Raw genomic sequence first — 19,342 nt, forward strand, 5'->3', positions numbered from 1 at the left:
TGGTGGGGTTATGCACTTGTGCCTTCAAGAGTTGTCTGATGAGCTCTAAACTGCATGGTTAGGTGCTGACAGCTGTTCTGAAATAGTGTGGTATTCCACAATGGAGACTGATAACTGCTTTCAAACTGCAATGTTAGATTTCACAACCTTGTTAGGATTTATTAAAACAAATATCTTGTTCTCCTTCCCCTTTTAGAATTGCACCTCTAGTTTACATTGCCTTTTCTCATTTGACCTACTAAAATATAACACTTCACATTTCTCAGCATTATATTCCATCAGCCCCCTATCTGCCAACTCCACCAGCTCTGAGGAACGTTACTGCCCTCCTCACACCTCACAGACTTTTGTATCATTTGCAGATTTAGAAATTGTACCCTGCGCAGCACATTCCAGTCAGGTATATCACTGAAGCGATGGCCAAGTCAAGTTCCCCTCTACAATAAAAACACAAAATGCTGGAAATACTCAGCAGGTCTCTTATCAGTGGGAAGAGGAAAAGAGTAGATGTTTCAAGTCCAAGGCTGAGCACTTTCTGTTTTTATTTTAGATTTCCAGCAACTGTAGCTTTTTTTTTTGCTTTTGACGCTACACTTACTTCCAGACTGTAGAACAACCTTCCGTTGCTATTCTGTTTCCCGTTGGCGAGCCACGTTTTCATCCATGCTGCTACAGTTCCTTTCATTCTGTGACCTTCAATCTTGGTATCAAACCTTATCAAATGCCGTTTGGAAATCCATATACACCACATCCACCTCATTTCCCTCCTCAACCCTCTTCATTAAAATCCTCTATTGAACTGGTTGCACAAACTTTGCCTTTCGCCAACCCATACTGTCTTTCTCTAACCGATCCATACTTGTTCAAGAGTCTGTCCCTGATTATTGTTCCTAGAAATTTCCTCGTTACTGAGGTTAAATTGCATCTGTATCTCAGCGTTCGTCCATTTATTTTTATTATTACAGCTCTACAAAACTCTGGTTAGACCACACTTGGAGTACTGTGTCCAGTTCTGGTCGCCTCATTACAGGAAGGATGTAGAAGTGTTGGAAAGGGTGCGGAGGAGATTTACCAGGATGCTGCCTGGATTAGAGAGTGTGCATTATGAGGAGAGACTAAGGGAGCTAGGGCTTTACTCTTTGGAGAAAAGGAGAATGAGAGGAGACATGCTAGAGGTGTACAAAATATTAAGAGGAATAGATAGAGTGGACAGCCAGCGCCTCTTTCCCTGGGCACCAATGCTCAAAACAAGAGGGCATGGCTTTAAAGTAATGGGTGGGAAGTTCAAGGGAGATATCAGAGGAAGGTTTTTTACCCAGAGAGTGGTTGGTGCATGGAATGCGCTGCCTGGGGTGGTGGTGGAGGCAGGTACATTGGTCAAGCTCAAGAGATTGCTAGATAAGCATATGGAGGAGTTTAAAATAGAGGGATATGTGGGAGGAAGGGGTTAGATAGTCTTAGGTGAGGTTTAAAGGTCGGCACAACATTGTGGGCTGAAGGACCTGTATTGTGCTGTACTGTTCTATGATTCTATGATTCTATGATTATGAGTAAGGGTGTTTTCCACTCCTCAGGTACCACCCCTGAAGTGTGCAGCCGGGGTCTCTGCAACTTCCTCCTGCTTGTGACCTGTCCTGACAAACTCCTCCTGACGTTCAGATCTCCCCCACAACCTCCCTACAACACCCACAACGTGGGAGAGAGAACCTCAGACAACTGACATGCCTTGTGCACCCTGCACTGATGAAATGCATCAAAGAAAGACCTTTCCTGTATGCAGCTTATTCAGCAGCACACAGTGTCTGGGACTCCAGCCACCTCTGAGTTGTGCTGAGTTATGGTCTGATGTGCGCAACTGTGCAAACAGGTGCCTGTCAACTTCTATTCAAGTCCTTGGGATGTCTCAGAAGACCTCACATGTTCATTGTCTGTTAAAATCCTACGATTCTATTTAAAGAGTTGCTAATTCTCCCAGTTTCTTTACCAACATTTCTCCCTCAGGCATGTTTGTGGCATGTTACAAACATCTGTCCCTCCTGCCCATCCCACGTACTGAAATGCCTTGTACATAATGTTGTACATATGGTACAGGATGTTAGGGATAAATATGTCCCGGTGAGGCAGAGAAGGAATGGCAGGGTGAAGGAACCGTGGGTGACGAGAGAGGTGGAACGACTTGTTAGGGAGAAGAAGGTAGCATACGTGAGGTATAAGCAGCAAGGTTCAGACAGGGCCCGTGAGGAATATAGGGTAGCGAGGAAGGAACTTAAGAAAGGGCTGAGGAGAGCTAGAAGGGGACATGAAAAGGCTTTGGCTAGTAGGGTTAAGGAAAATCCCAAGGCCTTTTTCAAGTACGTGAAGGGTAGGAGGATGGCTAGGGTGAAGGTAGGTCCGATTAAGGACAAAGGTGGGAGAATTTGCCTGGAGGCGGCGGAAGTGGGAGAAGTTCTGAATGAGTACTTCTCTTCGGTATTCACCAGGGAGAGGGGTCTTGATGATGCGGAAGGGAGTGCTGGTAGGGGTAATGTTCTCGAGGTTGTTGATATCAAGAGAGAGGATGTGTTGAAGTTGTTAAATAATATTAAGACAGATAAATCTCCGGGGCTTGACGGGATTTTCCCCAGGCTGCTTCGAGAGGCTAGGGAGGAGATTGCTGAACCGCTGGTAAGGATCTTTGAGTCCTCGTTGTCTACGGGGTGGTGCCGGAGGATTGGAGGATTGCGAATGTGGTCCCCTTGTTCAAAAAAAGGTAATAGGGATAGGCCAGGGAATTATAGACCGGTGAGTCTCACGTCTGTGGTGGGTAAGCTGTTAGAAAGGATTCTAAGGGATAGGATTTATGAACACCTTGAGAATCATGGACTGATTAGGGACAGCCAGCATGGCTTTGTGAAGGGAAGATCTTGCCTCACAAGCCTGATAGAGTTCTTTGAGGAGGTGACCAGGAAGATTGATGAGGGCAGTGTGGTGGATGTGGTTTACATGGATTTTAGTAAGGCATTTGATAAGGTTCCTCATGGTAGGCTTCTTCAGAAGGTCAGAGGCCGAGGGATCCAAGGAAGCTTGGCTGTGTGGATTAGGAATTGGCTGCATGTAGAAAGCAGAGGGTTGTGGTGGAGGGAGTGCCCTCGGATTGGAAGGCAGTGACTAGTGGTGTCCCGCAGGGATCGGTTCTGGGAGCTCTACTTTTTGTGATATTTATAGATGACTTAGATGAGGGGGGTGGAGTGGCTGGGTAAGTAAGTTTGTGGACGACACTAAGATAGGCGGTGTTGTGGATAGTGTGGAGGGCTGTCGGAGCTTACAGAGGGATATTGATAGGATGCAGAGCTGGGCTGACAAGTGGCAGATGGAGTTCAATCCGGAGAAGTGTGAGGTGGTACACTTTGGAAGGACAAACTCCAGGGCAGAGTACAGGGTAAACAGCAAGGTACTTGGCAGTGTGGAGGAGCAGAGGGATCTGGGGGTTCATATTCACAGTTCGTTGAAAGTTGCCTCACAGGTGGAAAGAGCAGTTAAGAAGGCCAATGGGATGTTGGCTTTCATAAGTCGCGGGATTGAGTTTAAGAGCCGCGAGGTTATGATGCAGCTTTACAAAACTCTAGTTAGGCCACATTTAGAGTACTGTGTTCAGTTCTGGTCACCTCATTATAGGAAGGATGTGGAGGCATTGGAGAGGGTGCAGAGGAGATTTACCAGGATGCTGCCTGGATTGGAGGGTATTGAATATGAGGAGAGGCTTATGGTGCTAGGGCTTTATTCACTGGAAAGGAGGAGGATGAGGAGGAGACATGATAGAGGTATATAAAAAATTGAGAGGAATATATAGAGAAGACAGTCAGCGCCTCCTTCCCAGGGCACCAATGCTCAAGAAGAGAGGTCATGGCTTTAAGGTTATGGGTGGGAGGTTCAGGGGAGATGTCAGAGGGAGGTTTTTCACCCAGAGAGTGGTTGGTGCATGGAATGCACTGCCTGGGGTGGTGGTGGAGGCAGATACATTGAATAGGTTCAAGAGCTTGTTGGATAGGCATATAGAGGAACGTGAGATAGAGGGATATGCGGGAGGAAGGGGTTAGGTAGTGTGAGGGTGGTCTGATGGACGGCACGACACGGTGGGCTGAAGGGCCTGTTTTGTGCTGTATGGTTCTATGGTTTTATGGTTATATCAATACAGACCCTCCCACCCATCCAAAGTGGCAAAGGAAGGAGAGGCAAGTGGCCAGGGATGGAACCAGGCCAATGAGGAAATATTGGGATATAACTTTGTCCGTGAGATTACTTTGGCCCTGAATTCCTTGAGGTGATGTCCATTCCGACCTAAAACAGTTCCAAATGTCCCTGAAGGTGTCAATATGTCTGTGTTGCTAAGCTAACAGGATGTTGCACCTACCTACAGTGATTACAGGTCTATTACACATGTTTCCATAATGCAAATTGGTTATAACGCGATTGGTGGATTACGGAACATGGTTTGCATTACACAGTCCACATTAGTTGCAGCGCAAATGAGAAAACCTGTTTAAATCTGTGCTTTGAAGGGAACTACAGCCTGTTCTGTTATAACACGACTTTCTATAATGCAAGGTTTCTTAGGACCGTAACTAGCACGTTATAGCAGAACTACCTGTACTTCAAAACACACTGTGCAGTTCCTGAGAGATTTGGGGAAATGGTGCATTTGTAATACTAGAGAAACAAAGGACTGCAGATGCTGGAATCTAGATGATAAACACGATAATGCTGGAGGAACTCAGCAGGCCAGGCAGCATCCGTGGAGAAAAGCAGGCGGTCAACGTCTCTTCAAGGATGCCCGCTTTGAAGAAGTTTTCTTCCTCTCTTAGACGGGAGCTCATGAATCCCTCTCTCAATGCTCCACCTCTGTGATCCCTCCCATATATTGGGCTTCCCCCTTTCCTATCTTCTATCCTGAAGAAGGGTCCTGACCCGAAACGTTGACCGCCTGCTTTTCTCCACAGATGCTGCCTGGCCTGCTGAGTTCCTCCAGCATCATTGGTATTGGTACTGGTTTATTATTGTCACTTGTACTGAGGTACAGTGAAAAACTTGTCTCGCATACCGATTATACAGGTCAATTCATTACACAGTGCAGTTACATTGAGTTAGTACAGAGTGCATTGAGATAGTACAGGCAAAAAACAGTAACAGTACAGAGTAAAGTGTCACAGCTACAGAGGAAGTGCCGTCCAGGTAGACAATAAGGTGCATTTGTAATATTACCCTGATCTTTCCAATGTTATTGGAGTTAGGAAGTTGTAGCTAATTCACAGAATAATGACATCGAATTACATGCAATCTACAGCAGTGAAACAAGGGTGAGGGCTCTGCTGAGATTTGCTGTCGCTGAACTCCACTCAAGGTCTCTTCCATCCTTCCTCAGGTCAGTCTTTCATCACATCTCCTTATTCAGCTTCCCTTCACATGCTCCCAGACCACCCCAAACTCTTGGTACCGCGCGGTCGATCTGTCCTCACCTCTTTTGCACCAATCTGATCAGCACCAAAGGGCGGCATGTTGGATCGGATGCAGCCAGATCCCAACATAATGAGGAAGAGCCCAATGTAGGAACCCACCCTACAAACAAAGAAAGAGTCCAGTCAGTGCGAGTGGTATTTAGATGGTGGAATGGACGGGTGAAGCAAGGGCAGGGCTTGACTTAATGTGGACAGAATAAGTTAAAGGGGATATCCTCCCCAATTCATCACCCCAGTGGAGAGGGCAGCCCAAGGTCCTGGCCATTCTTACCCAGACAGAATTTCTATACAGAAGCATCATTCCCCATTTGACGGGCAGGAGCCAGAAGGGGACAGGAGCTTGAGGTCACCAGATAATAATATCACGATTGACAATGGCAGGGCTGGTGAGTCTGGTGACTGTGGCCAGCTGATCTCTGGGCTCCCAATTGCCAACAAGGTGGTTGTCAGCCACGACTGGACTTCATGATTAAGGGAGCAGGAAGACAGTTATCAAGGGTCTTGTGAAGGAAGGATCCTGGCTTAACTCACAATAGGTTCACCCCAATCCCAGGTATCCCACTTTGCTCCATCCCTTGGCCCAGACTTAGCTCCATTTACCATGGGCCATGTTTAAGGGGACAGATTGGCTCAGCTAAACTGCATGATCCCCACATCCCTTCCAACCACATCCAGTCAGCCACCGGTGCACCTGCCCCACTGGGAGACAAAGCAGGGGTAGGAGCCAATGCATGAGGACATGTCTGTTTGGTACTCAACACAAGGACAGCCAGTCAAACCCAGAGACTTTCATGGACCCATTTTTAATTCCAAGGACCAGAAAAGATTTTTGTGGATATTCTTAGTCTCACTTAGTTGCCTGATTCCATGGTGAAGGCTCTGCAGCCATCTTGAGACTCTCGTCTCATTTACAAGCTAAGCATAGGACAACAAATGGACAGCTCACCACACTTGGCACAGGAGATGGGGCCAGAGCTGTCACTGTCAGGGCAAGGTACTGTGACTGGGTAGGATGGGACTGGGGGGTGGGGGTGGGGGGGGGGTTTGTTTGATTTATGTGGGTGAGGATGGGATCACTGTCACCCTGAGGGGAATGAGTCCGATTACTTTTGCAAATGCTGGAGATTCACTCCTGCACATCCAGGACCCAAAACAAATTGTGCAGGAACCTCTGGATGGCCTGTCCAGGTGAACAAGGTAAGCATCAAGCTGAGCAAGGATTAAAAGAAGCAGTGAGATAAATGCTTCTGGCCATTCTGTGCAGTCCCAGACACATTACAGATGGACCTCATCATCCACACCCACATTCACCCAAAGTCCCAAAGGTCCCAGACACATTACGGATGGACCTCACCTTCACACCCACACTCACCCAAAGTCCCAGAAGTCCCAGACACATGAATGGATGGACCTCACCATCCACACCCACACTCACCAAAGTCCCAAAGGGTCCAGACACATGATGGATGGACCTCACCATCCACACCCACACTCATCCAAAGGTCCCAGACATATACAGAAGGACCTCACCATCCACACCCACACTCACCCAAAGTCCCAAAGGTCCCAGACACATGATGGATGGACCTCACCATCCACACCCACACTCATCCAAAGGGTCCCAGACAGCATTACAGATGGACCTCACCATGCACACCCACACTCACCCAAAGTCCCAAAGGTCCCAGACACATGATGGATGGACCTCACCATCCACACCCACACTCATCCAAAGGTCCCAGACATATTACAGAAGGACCTCACCATCCACACCCACACTCACCCAAAGGTCCCAGACATATTACAGATGGACCTCACCATCCACACCCACACTCATCCAAAGTCCCAAAGGTCCCAGACACATGATGGATGGACCTCACCATCCACACCCACACTCATCCAAAGGTCCCAGACACATTGCAGATGGACCTCACCATCCACACCCACACCCACCCAAAGGTCCCAGACACATTACAGATGGACCTCACCATTCACACCCACGCTCACCCAGGACTGGTTTATAACTCACCCTGACTTCCCATTTAGTACTGAAATGGCAGTGGTTGACAATACAATAGTACCAACCAGGTACAATGTGGTGGAGATGAGAATACACCTGGAATTCAAGGTGCAGAAAACAAGGATTAGAGACGATGCCACACAATCAACTCGCTGCTCCCCGACCTTCACCCCACCATTACCTAATTGCCGAATGCTCCACTTATCCACTGCACAGGCACAGGGATACAAATAGAATCATCAGATCTAACGGCACAGGAGGAGACCATTTCACTGAACAGTGTCAGCTCCTTGATAGAGCTGTCTAATTAATCCCCAGCTCTGCACCCATAACACCAGCAAACTTTCCAGGTTAACACGTCTAACCGCTTCGTGAGATTTATCTTCGATTCTACCTCCCCTTGTTCATAAATTAGCTGCACAAAATGTTCCTCCACTTCTCACATCTAATTTAATTTATCTAATTAATTTAAATGTGTATCTGCTGCTCACATCCTGTCAGTGGAAGCAACTTCTCTTATTAAACCCATAATAACTTTGAACAATTCCATTGGAATCTCCCTTTAGCTTTCTCTGCCCTGTAATCAAAACAATCACAACCTCTTAAGATCCTCCTCGCAAGTATCCCGAGCGGCTCCTGATAACCACAGTTGCCCATGGGTGAGACTGAAGCTTTGGAAGGAGTGTAGGGTGGAAGGAGGTCAGGTACTCCACAAAATGACAGTGCTTTATCAGAGCAGCCTAAAGGAGAGGGACTCTGCTCTTATGGGAGGTGGAAGGGTGAAATGAATGTTTTAAGATAATGACAGAAACATATTGCCCCAGTTGGCAGCTTGTTCCGATTAAATGGGTAACAGAGGGTAAGTAGTTATGTTGTATGTTGTAAATTCCCTACTGAGGGATGATATCCTAGTCTGGCTCTTTCCACAGACCAATGCAGCAGCTTGCTGGTCTACGCAGTACAGGCCGATGTACTGATTCCTTTCAAGAGCAGTCAGCACCTGTTTCTGACCAGAGTCAGCATCTTCTGCAAAAGATCCGACTGCAAGGACTCGGGACCAGAGTAATCCCCTTCTTCCTATTATCTCCAAGGGACTGAGGGGGAATTTTGTATTTTTTTATCCAGAGACTACATCATTGTAACTGGATCCTTGACTTTCTGACCAACAGACCGCAATCAGTGAGGATAGGCAACAATACCTCTGGCACGACTATTCTCAACACTGGTGCCCCACAAGGCTGCGTCCTCAGCCCTCTACTCTATTCCCTATACACTCATGACTGTGTGGCCAGATTCTGCTCTAACTCCATCTACAAGTTTGCAGATGATACCACCGTTGTAGGCCGTATCTCAAACAGCGATGAGTCGGAGTACAGAAAGGAGATAGAGATCTTAGTGGAATGGTGTCATGACAACAAATTTTCCCTCAATGTCAACAAAAGAGCTGGTCATTGACTTCAGGAAAGGGGGCGGTGTACATGCCCCTGTCTACATCAATGGTGCTGAGGTTGAGAGGGTTGAGAGCTTCAAGTTCCTGGGAGTGGACATCACCAACAGCCTGTCCTGGTCAAATCACATGGATGTCACGGCCAAGAAAGCTCACCAGCACCTCTACTTCCTCAGGAGGCTAAAGAAATTCGGTATGACCCCTTTGACACTCACCAACTTTTATTGATGCACCATAGAAAGCATCCTATTTGGATGCATCACGGCTTCGTACGGCAACTGCTCTGTTCGTGATCGCAAGAAACTGCAGAGAGTTGTGGACACAGCCCAGCGCATCACTGAAACCAGCCTCCCCTCCTTGGACTCTATCTTTACCTCGCTGCCTTGGCGAAGCAGACAGCATAATCAAAGACCCCACCCACCCAGGTCATTCTCTCTTCTCTCCTCTTCCATCAGGTAGAAGATACAGGAGCCTGAGCGCACGTACCATCAGGCTTAAGGACAGCTTCTGTCCACTGTGATAAGACCACTGAATGGTTCCCTTATACGATGAGATGGACTCTGACCTCACAATCTACCTTGTGACCTTACACCTTATTGCACTGCACTTTCTCTGTAGCTGTGACACTTTACTCTGTACTGTTATTGTTTTTACCTGTACTACCTCAATGCACTCTGTATTAACTCAATGTAGCTGCACTGTGTAATGAATTGACCTGTATGATCGGTATGCAAGACAAGTTTTTCACTGTACCTCAGTACAAGTGAATAATAAACCAATACCAATACCAATTTACTGATATAACAAGGTACCACAATTCCTTTGGACAAGTCTGTGGGTCCAAATGGTCTCTACCTCCCTATCAATGCTTCTATGTTTGTATCCCCATTATCATCCTGGTAAATCAACATCCTGGATTGTATGTGCTTTCTATGAAGGATGTCCAAAGCAACAGAAAGATCAAGTTCCAAGGGATTCATCTGGTTCCAACAGATCGTGAGGCCAAAAGGTGGTCAATCAGCAGGGTTGTTAATGTTAAGTATGCTCCAAATGCTGTTGTCCATTTGTGGATACTTGCAGGAGTTTGTGCAAGTATTTGCAGAGGCAGCAGTAATAGCTCAACAGTGAGAGGAGTCGGAGGCAGAGGCTGGATGATTGGATCAAATATCAAGTATCCAACACATCATTCTCCGCCACTTCTGCCATCTCCAACGGGACCCCACCACCAAGCATATCTTCCCCTCCCCATTCCTTTCTGCCTTTTGCAGGGAACGCTCTCTCTGCAACTCCGTAGTTCACTCCTCCCCCCCCCCCCACCCATCCGTCTCTCACCCTGAGAACTTTCCACTGCCCCCGCCATAGGTGCAACACCTGCCCCTACAACCACCTCCATCACCTCCGTCCAGGGACCCAAACAGTCCTTTCAGGTGAGACAGAGGTTCATCTGCACCTCCTTTAATATCATCGACTGCATTCGGTGCTCCGAGTGTGGCCTCCTCTACACTGGTGAGACCAAACACAGACTAGGTGACCGTTTCGCAGAACATCTGCGCTCAGTCGGTAACCACGATCTGCATCTCCCCGTTGCTGGTCACTTCAACTCCCCCTCCCACACGATCATAGATCTGTCAGTCCTCGGCCTCCTCCGCTGCCAGGAGAATTCCAAGTGCAAACTGGAGGAACAGCACCTCATTTTCCGTCTTGGAACCTTGCAGCCTGACGGCATGAACATTGAATTCTCCCACTTTAAGTAATCCCCACCCCCCTTCCCCACAACACCCACCCCACTCCATCTCCCCACCCCCACCACGCTTCTTCTCTTCTTCCCTTTCCTAGCCTCTCTCTCTTTTTTCCTACCCTTTTTTTCCTCTCTCTCCCTACCTTTGACCCATCCCCCGGTGGATCTGCTCTCCCCTCCTCCCCCCGCACCTGCCCATCACTATCTCTTACCTGCATCGACCTATCACCTCCCCGTGCCCACCCCGCCTCCCCTCTTTTGTCCACCTATCACTGCTCTGCTTTTCCCTCCTGTATATTGGGGCTTCCCCTTTTCCTATCTTCAGTCCTGAAGAAGGGTCCTGACCCGAAACATTGACCGCCTGCTTTTTTCCACGGATGCTGCCTGGCCTGCTGAGTTCCTCCAACATCAGAGTGTTTTTCATCTAGATTCCAGCATCTGAAGTCCTTTGTTTCTCTGGATCAAATATCTCTCTGGTGCCCCAGCACTCCTGAAGCCCAAGGCCATTAACTTGTGATCTGTGCCTCTCTCAGGAATGTTATTCCAACCTCCGAGAAGAGAAGCAACAACCATCCTGAGGGTACCAAGCACAAGTTACCAGATAACATCTTGGAAAGCAACTTAACCATCCAGTTCACCCTTCCTTAAAAACCTACAAGAGTCCCAAGAGAGTGTCTCGTGAGTGACTCTGGGCTTTGTGTCCCCAGTGAATCACCTGAGGTGCCACACTTCAAGGAGTCCTTCAAGCTTATTCCCCATTCGGCTGGGCTGTTGCTGAACTGGATCTGTTCCTTAACCCCATGCTCTTGTCCAACAAAACCATATCAACTTTCAGTTCCCACAGCCTCAAGAGTCATAAAGTCATAGATTCATACAGCACAGAAACAGGCCATTCAGCCCACACGCCCATGCCGACCTATGGGGACCCATCTGCTTAATCCCAACTTCTATCCCTTCATGATTCGAGTGTTCATCTAGACACCTCTTAAGTGCTGTCAGTGGCTCTGCTTCCACTGCTCTTGTCAGGCAGCGTGTTCTCTCTGGGTGAGAAAGGTTCCCCTCAGATCTCCTCTAAACCTGATCCCTTACTCTAAATCTATGTCCTCTAATTTTATCTACCTCTGATATGGGGAAACATTTCCTGCAGTCTGCCCTTCTATACCTCTCATAATTTTATGTACCTCAATCATGTCCCTCCTTAACCTCCTCTGCTCCAGAGATAGCAGACCCAGGCTCTCCAGTCTCTCCTCTTAACTGAAATGCTCCATCCCAGGCAACGTCCTGGTGAATCCCCTCTGCACCCTCTCCAGTGCTACCAAGAGCTTTCAGAGAAGTGTGTTCCAGATTTCCACCCCCCTCTGGGTGAAACAGTGCTTCCTGACGTGACCCTGGACAGCATTCTTAAAGCTACACCCTTGTTTTGAACAGCCTCACCAGAAGAAACAGTTTATATCTACCCCATCAGGTCATTTAAACTCCTGCATCACTAATAGATTATCTCTTGAGCTTCTAAAGCCGGATTGTCTCATACCTGTATCGACCACAGCAGAAATCCGAGAGGAAGGCTCCCAAGATGTTGAAGGATATGGAGAAGAAGATGAGTATATGGTAGAGAGATGTGGCCTTGCTCTCAGTCAGGAAGAGTGCATCAGTGAAGTATAACACCAGGATAGCTCAAACAAGATACAAAAGTGTCATTGAGAAAACACATCACATTCACAGAAACTGATTGCCAACACGACTAAACTAAGCTTTCTTGAGCAAGTCAACGGAGTGGTTTATACTGATCAACTATTCCCCTTCCACTGTAATTCAGTGGTAACATCCTCCCTCTGAATCAGAAGGATGTAAGTTTAATTCCCAGTCCCAGGACCTGGGAATTCAATGTATGAATGCCATGTGCCTATTCTTTCTGATTCTGGGACATTTAAAGATTGATTTGATGTCCAGGATAATTAATGAATGATCTTCTAATCCCAGGATGTTCAATGACTAATTTTCTGATCCCAAGCTGTTCAGTGAGTGAACTGACCTGTTTAGGGAAAGCAATTTTAGCTTTGAGACCAAGATAGTTAGTAAAGGTCTCTCCCACAGCACAGTGTTTAGGGATCCCTTATAATCAAGGACCCCCTCCCACCCCAGTCATTCTCTCTCCTTCCCTCTCCAGTTGGGCAGAAGATACAGAAGCTTGAGAGCATGTATCAACAGACCCAAGGACAGCTTCTCTCCCACTCCTATCAGACTCTTGAATGGACCTCTCATACGCTAAAAGATGAACTCTTGATCTCCCAGCTAAAGTGTTGTGGCCCTTGCACTTTGGTTGTCTTCCTGCACTGCACTTTCCCTGTATCTGCTACACTATATTCTGCATTCTGTTTTCTTTTTACTACGTTGATGTACTTATGTGAGGCATGATCTGTCTGGATGGCACACAAAACAAAAGCTGTTCACTGTATCTCGCTACATGGGTCAGTAATAAACCAATAGTAACCAAATGGTGAGAACTTCTTAAACTGCAATAACCCTGCACCTCCAGAATATTTAAAAATCACCAGGACTCAGGGAGCAACCTTTGGTTCCTGGGATATATTAGGAATGGTTTCTCGACTCCAGGACATTTATAGAAATTTGCCCTTACCTCTTAGTCCAAAATAAGCAAGCTTTTCAAAGAAATCAGTGATCAAAATGAAGGACGTGGCACAGGACAAGTCAAAGACTTTCTGAAAAATGAAGAATCCATCAGTAGATACCGGCAGTCAACACTCAGCAAGGTTTGTGGCGTGAAACACCACCTGCTCAACCTTTTCCCTCCCACAGCCGCTGAATGGAGTAGATTATTATCAGGTGCTCACTGCCAACTGACCAGAATCAACCTGTTGTCAGCTGGCTCAAGTGTGCAGGATCAAACTGCCAATCAGTTCATGGTTAAGAGATTGGTTTGAGTCTGGAATCACGTATTGGCCAGGGAAATAATGAGATTAATTCCTTCCAGTGGAGAAGCAGATGGAAACCACTGACAATCTGGGAATGTTATGGCTGCTATTCCGATTCTAGCTCTTTACAATGAAAAGTCAACCAGCAAATTTCTGTTACTGTGAACAATCCATTAACCTTTCTGCTGAGAAGTGTTACACTAGACAGCAAGATCAATGAGTAACCAGCTCACTGACGACTAATCATTGTCCACACTGTAGCCAGCTCCATTGACAGCACAAACCCCAGCTCACCAGCAGCTCATTCTTACACCCATAGCTAGAATCCCAGCTCACCAGCAGCTACTCCCACAGCAAGACTCCCAGCTCACCAGCAGCTGATCCCCATCCACAGTACAAAAGCCATCCTCCCAGCAAGCACCCTCACTGACAGCATGTAAACCAGCACACCAGCAGCCCCACACCCAGTCACAGTAGAAAAGTCCAGCCCACCAGCAGCCATCCCCCATCCACCACAATGCCAGCTCACCACTCATAGCATAAGATGGAGATTCGTCAATGACTGAGCACTGCCTCCCAGCAGGACACAACCACACTCACCAGCAGTCTTCCCCAGGCTCGTCCACTCACTTTGGGAAGCTCTGGTTTTGAAGCTGGAACAAGAGACAAAATGACAATGGTGTATCTGATGGGCGAGGGGTATTGCAATGTGGGAAATGTCTTCACTGAATCCATGGAACAACTTCAGTGTGGACAAACTTCAGTGGTCTGTTCACAATGTGGACTTCGGTGGTCTTCATGGAACAAACTTCAGTCATCAGACCTTGTACATGGATGACTGGCTCGACCCAGGACACAGGAAACCGGGGCAGGTTTGCATTGTTTTATTCACCAAATGTTTCCTTAGGATAACAGAAAAGCTTGGAAATTTCTAATTCTTTTCTGTGCAGCAGTAAACTCAAATGTGAAGAGAGTCGATCAGATTGATCGGGACATTTATCCAGTGGGCGAGGGGATGAGAAAGGAGTGGGCTTTCACCCAAAACTGGAATAAATGATAAGAGCGAGCCCGGAGATGGAAATGATGACAGGCATTACAACAGCAGCTCCGCAGCCCCAGGAAATGCTTCCACCCGGCAATAATCTACAGCCAATGAAATACTGTTTAAATTTGTTGTTGTAGGAAACACCGTTTCCAGTTCACGCACAGCCCAATCCACAAACTGCACTGAAATGTTAAGTGTTGGGATCAATAAAAACACATTTGGGACATGTCAAATGTGTTTTCAGTGAATAAGAGGAAATGGGAGGAAATAGGAAATGTATAGGATTGGAAACCTGGGGCAAATGTTTCCTTCCTCGATTTCCTTGAGTCATAGAGTTATACAGCACGGAACCAGGCCCTTTGGCCCATCTCATTCATGCTAACCAAGGTGCCTTCCTGAGCTAATCTCATTTGCCTGCGTTTGGCACATACCGCTCTAAACCTTACCTATCCATGAACCTGTCCGGATGTCTTTTAAACATTGTAATTGTACCCGCCTCAACCACTTCCTCTGGCAGCTCGTATACTCACCACCCTCTGCGTGAAAAAGATGCCCCTCAGGTCCCCTTTAAATCTCTCCCCTCTCACCTTAAACCTGTGCCCTCCAGTTTTAGATTCCCCGACCCCGGGAAGAAGACTGACTGTTCACCTTATCTGTGTCCCTCATGATCTTATAAACCTCTATAAGGTTGACCCTCACCCTCCTTCACTTCACTGAAGACAGTCCAGCCAATCCAGTCTCTCCCTATAGCTCAAGCCCTCGAGTACCAGCCTGAGTACTCACTGTTGCTCAGTACCATCTGAAAATACAGAGTGTGTTGTGTTTAAGTAGAATATAGGAAGTGCTCGATGTAAAGTAGAACATAGAACACAGCACAGTACAGGCCCTTCGGCCCACAATGTTTGTGCCGACATTTTTGTCCTGCTCTAAGATCTATCTAACCCTTCCCTCCCACAAAGCTCCCCACTTCTCTATCATTCATGTGTCTAAGAGTCTCTTAAGTGTCCTTAATGTATCTGCCCCCACAACCTCTGCCAGCAGTGCGTTCCACATACCCACCACTCTGTGTAAAAAACTTACCCCTGACACCCCCCTTATACCTTCCTCCTATCACCTTAAAATTATGTCCCCTCGTGTTAGCCATTGTCGCCCTAGGAAAAGTCTCTGACTGTCCACTCGATCTATGCCTCTTATCATCTTGTACACCTCTATCAAGTTACCTCTCATCCTCCTTCTCTCCAAAGAGAAAAGCCCCAACTCACTCAACCTATCCTCATAAGACATGCTCTCCAATCCAGGCAGCATCCTGGTAAATCACCTCTGCACTCTCTCTAAAGCTTCCACATCCTTCCTAGAATGTGGCGACCAGAACTGAACACAATACTCCCAGTGTGGTTCAACCAGAGTTCTACAGAGCTGCAACATTACCTCATGGCTCTTGAACTCAATACCCCGACTAATGAAGGCCAACACTCCACACACCTTCTTAACAACCCTATCGATCTGCGTGGCAATCTTGAGGGATCTATGGACCTGGACCCCAAGATCACTCTATTCCTCCATAAGATGTAAGACCCATCGAGGCCAACTTCCAGCTCCCTGACTCTGATAAAATGACAGAGGTTTGAAAAATTGAACAAAGAATGGGGATAGGGGGATGGGAAGGTGAGAGAAAACAGCAAGTCCTTGGCTGTATGAAGTAATTTGGTATTGCAATATGTACAACGAGGATTAAGGGAATGTTGAAGAACTGCTAGAATAATTTAAAACGCAGTCGTCTTTAGCAGAGCCTTGATATGTCCTCGCACCTCCCTCTCCCCTCACCTAACTACCTCTGGCTCCCTCATAAAACAAATCCAGGGAATAAAGGTACATTTTAAATACAGTGAAGGAATTTTTGGTGTACATGTATGGTATAAATAGATATTCACACACAATTGTAGCCTCACTCACAGACACACTTAGAAACACATAGAGTACAGACCTAAAGTATACACCCAAGTTAGGTTCATGAGCACACTCTGTTAACATTATGAATTAACAACCCACCCAGTCTATAAATGAGAAGTGTATCCTGATTTTTAACAGCTTGTATTCACACTGAGTTAACCCTCTCCCAACTCCTCAGTTTCCTGTGGTACCCTCAGACCAAACCTGCACCAACCTTCCCCAGCCAAGGCTTCCAGTCACTGCTGTAAGGATCCACATGACGGATGTCATCCCCACAGGATCAGACTGGGGGTTACGTTGTGGTCCCACAGCTACATTATAAACCTGGGGTTATGTTCCGCATTTCAGAACCGTGCGGGGACGGCTACGGGGGCCGTGAAGATAAGAAGCAGCTAGGCAGCCATTCATCCTCCTGTGGTCCTTCTATCATTATGGCACAGTAGGAGTCCGTTAAGCTGTGGGCCCATGCTGACTCAAGGCAGAGCACTCCCGTCTGTCTCAATCCCTATCCTTATTACTCTGTAGCTGCACCTTAGTCTCTCTCAACTCACCTGCATGGTAGTGTAGTGGTTAGCCTAATGCTTTACAGTGCCAGTGACCTGGGTTCAATTCCAGCCACCATCTGTAAGGAGTTTGTATGTTCTCCCCGCGTCTGCGTGGGTTTCCTCCGGGTGCTCCGGTTTCCTCCCACATTCCAAAGACGTACGGGTTAGGAAGTTGTGGGCATGCTATGTTGGCGCCGGAAGCGTGGCGACACTTGCGGGCTGCCCCCAGAACACTCGACGCAAAAAAAAGATGCATTTCACTGTGTGTTTCGATTTACATGTGATTAATAAAGATATCTTACTTTAATTCATTTTGCCACTTTCCTATCCAAAGGGATAATTTCCAGTGATCACTTAACCCTCTGCGCATATTTGGGAAATGGGAGGAAACTGGAGCACCCAGGGGTGGGGTGGGGGGTAGAGGGGGGAGTCACGCAGTCACACAGGCAGAACGTGCAAACTCCACATTGACAGCACCCAAGGTCAGGATTGAACCCGGGTCCCTGGAGTTGTGAGGCAGCGGCACTAACTGTCTGCCATGCCCCTTTTATCATCACTTTCCCGTACTAACGGTACATTCTTTGATTCCTTTAACACCTAGTAATCTATCAGTGGTGTGGGTATTAAGGATCTCAGTGGCCCAGTATAGCTGTTGAGATGTACATACAAACAAACATATCGACGGATGAATTAAGAGCAGGAGAGGCCAGTCATCCCCACAAACCTGCTCCACCATTCAATGAGACCATGGGCATCTAATTCCAACCTCAACTCTGCATTTCTGTCAAACTGTGATAACCTTTCACCACCTTGTTTATCAGGAAACGATACAGTTTTACTTTAAAAATATTCAAAGACTTCCAACTGCCTTTTGAGCAAGAGAGCTCCAAAGACTAAAAGCACACTGGGAAAATAAAGTGCCTCATCTTGGTCTTAAACGGACAACCCTTTGTCTTTAGACAGTGATTCCTGGTTTTCCCACGCGAGGAAGCATGTCATCCACGTACACTCTGGCAAGATTCTTCAGGATCTACTGTTTCCTCTCTGCTAAACTCCAGCAGATACAAAGCTTAGCTTGCCCAACCCTTCCTCATATATCCCTTCCTGGTATCAGTCTAGTGAACCTTCTCTGAACTGCTTCCACTACACTGACATCCTTCCTTAAATAAGGAGACCAATACTGCAGATGTGGTCACACCAACGTCCGATATAACTGAAGAATCACCTCCCTGCCTTCGCATTCAATTCCCCCAGCAATAGATGATAACAACCTACTTGCTTACCTAATTACTTGCTTTAACTGAATACTAATCTTTTGTAAATCACTAACCAGGACACTCAGATCCCTCTGCATCTCTACAATCGCTCACCATTTAGATGAGATGCTTCCCTTTTACTTTTCCTGCCAAAATGGAGAATGTCACATGTTCCCACATTATACCCCATCAGACAGATTCACTTACACCAATGATACCCCTTTGTAGCTTCCCATGTCCCCCTCACAACTTAGAGTCCAGGGCAATGTTGTGGATCTTGTCGTTTCCCCCTATGTCATGGATTTCACTCCGACACCATCAATCCTGTGGTTATGTTACTGACCTCAATGCTACAGTGAAGTTACAATTAAGCTAAACCACATTTTAACTCGCATGGAACAGCCCTTTTTTAAGCTGTGAATTTTTAAGGTTCTGTGGCTATACTCTGCATCTAACTGCTACGGTGCCAGCCCGGGTTTATGTTGTGGATCACACTGTGACAGGATCAGTGCAGAGGTTACATTTTCTGTGTTAAGATCCACAGATTGCAGCCTCTCTCAATACTACTACAGGGAGGCAGAGAATTAACCACAGTGACCCTCACGTCCACTTAATCTTTCCAGCCTTGTGGGGGGAGGTGGGGGGGAGCGAGGGAAGCTGCACACAGGACAATAATCTGTCGAACCAGTCAGCATGCCTCATGGGTGAGAGGGAAATGTCTTGGATACGCGGCGGCTGAGTGGCTGAGCAAACTCGGGTGTGTGGGTGAGCTGTGTCAGTCTAGCAATACAGCTGCTGGGCAGCAGAGGGCAGTACAGGGCAGGTGAATTCATTTGTGAAACACTTCACGCACCTCCTGCCTCCTCCCCCTTGAACCTACCACCCTCCCCGTGCCACTATAACCACAAATCCCACT

General features: G+C 47.1%; 1 protein-coding gene across 1 annotated transcript in view; it reads right to left on the bottom strand.

Annotated features, from left to right (window-relative positions):
- LOC127583130 (solute carrier family 15 member 2-like) overlaps nt 1-19,342 on the bottom strand; it is a 137,663-nt gene that overhangs the window by 67,174 nt on the left and 51,147 nt on the right. Inside the window, exons 3-7 of the mRNA XM_052038912.1 lie at nt 14,231-14,283; nt 13,336-13,417; nt 12,229-12,370; nt 7,522-7,608; nt 5,493-5,592 (exon numbers count right to left, since the gene is read on the bottom strand). Of these exons, the coding sequence (XP_051894872.1) occupies nt 5,493-5,592; nt 7,522-7,608; nt 12,229-12,370; nt 13,336-13,417; nt 14,231-14,283 (464 nt within the window). The remainder of the gene's footprint in view (nt 1-5,492; nt 5,593-7,521; nt 7,609-12,228; nt 12,371-13,335; nt 13,418-14,230; nt 14,284-19,342) is intronic.

Source organism: Pristis pectinata, chromosome 25 (assembly GCF_009764475.1).
Source record: "Pristis pectinata isolate sPriPec2 chromosome 25, sPriPec2.1.pri, whole genome shotgun sequence".
Classification (NCBI taxonomy): Eukaryota; Metazoa; Chordata; class Chondrichthyes; order Rhinopristiformes; family Pristidae; genus Pristis; species Pristis pectinata.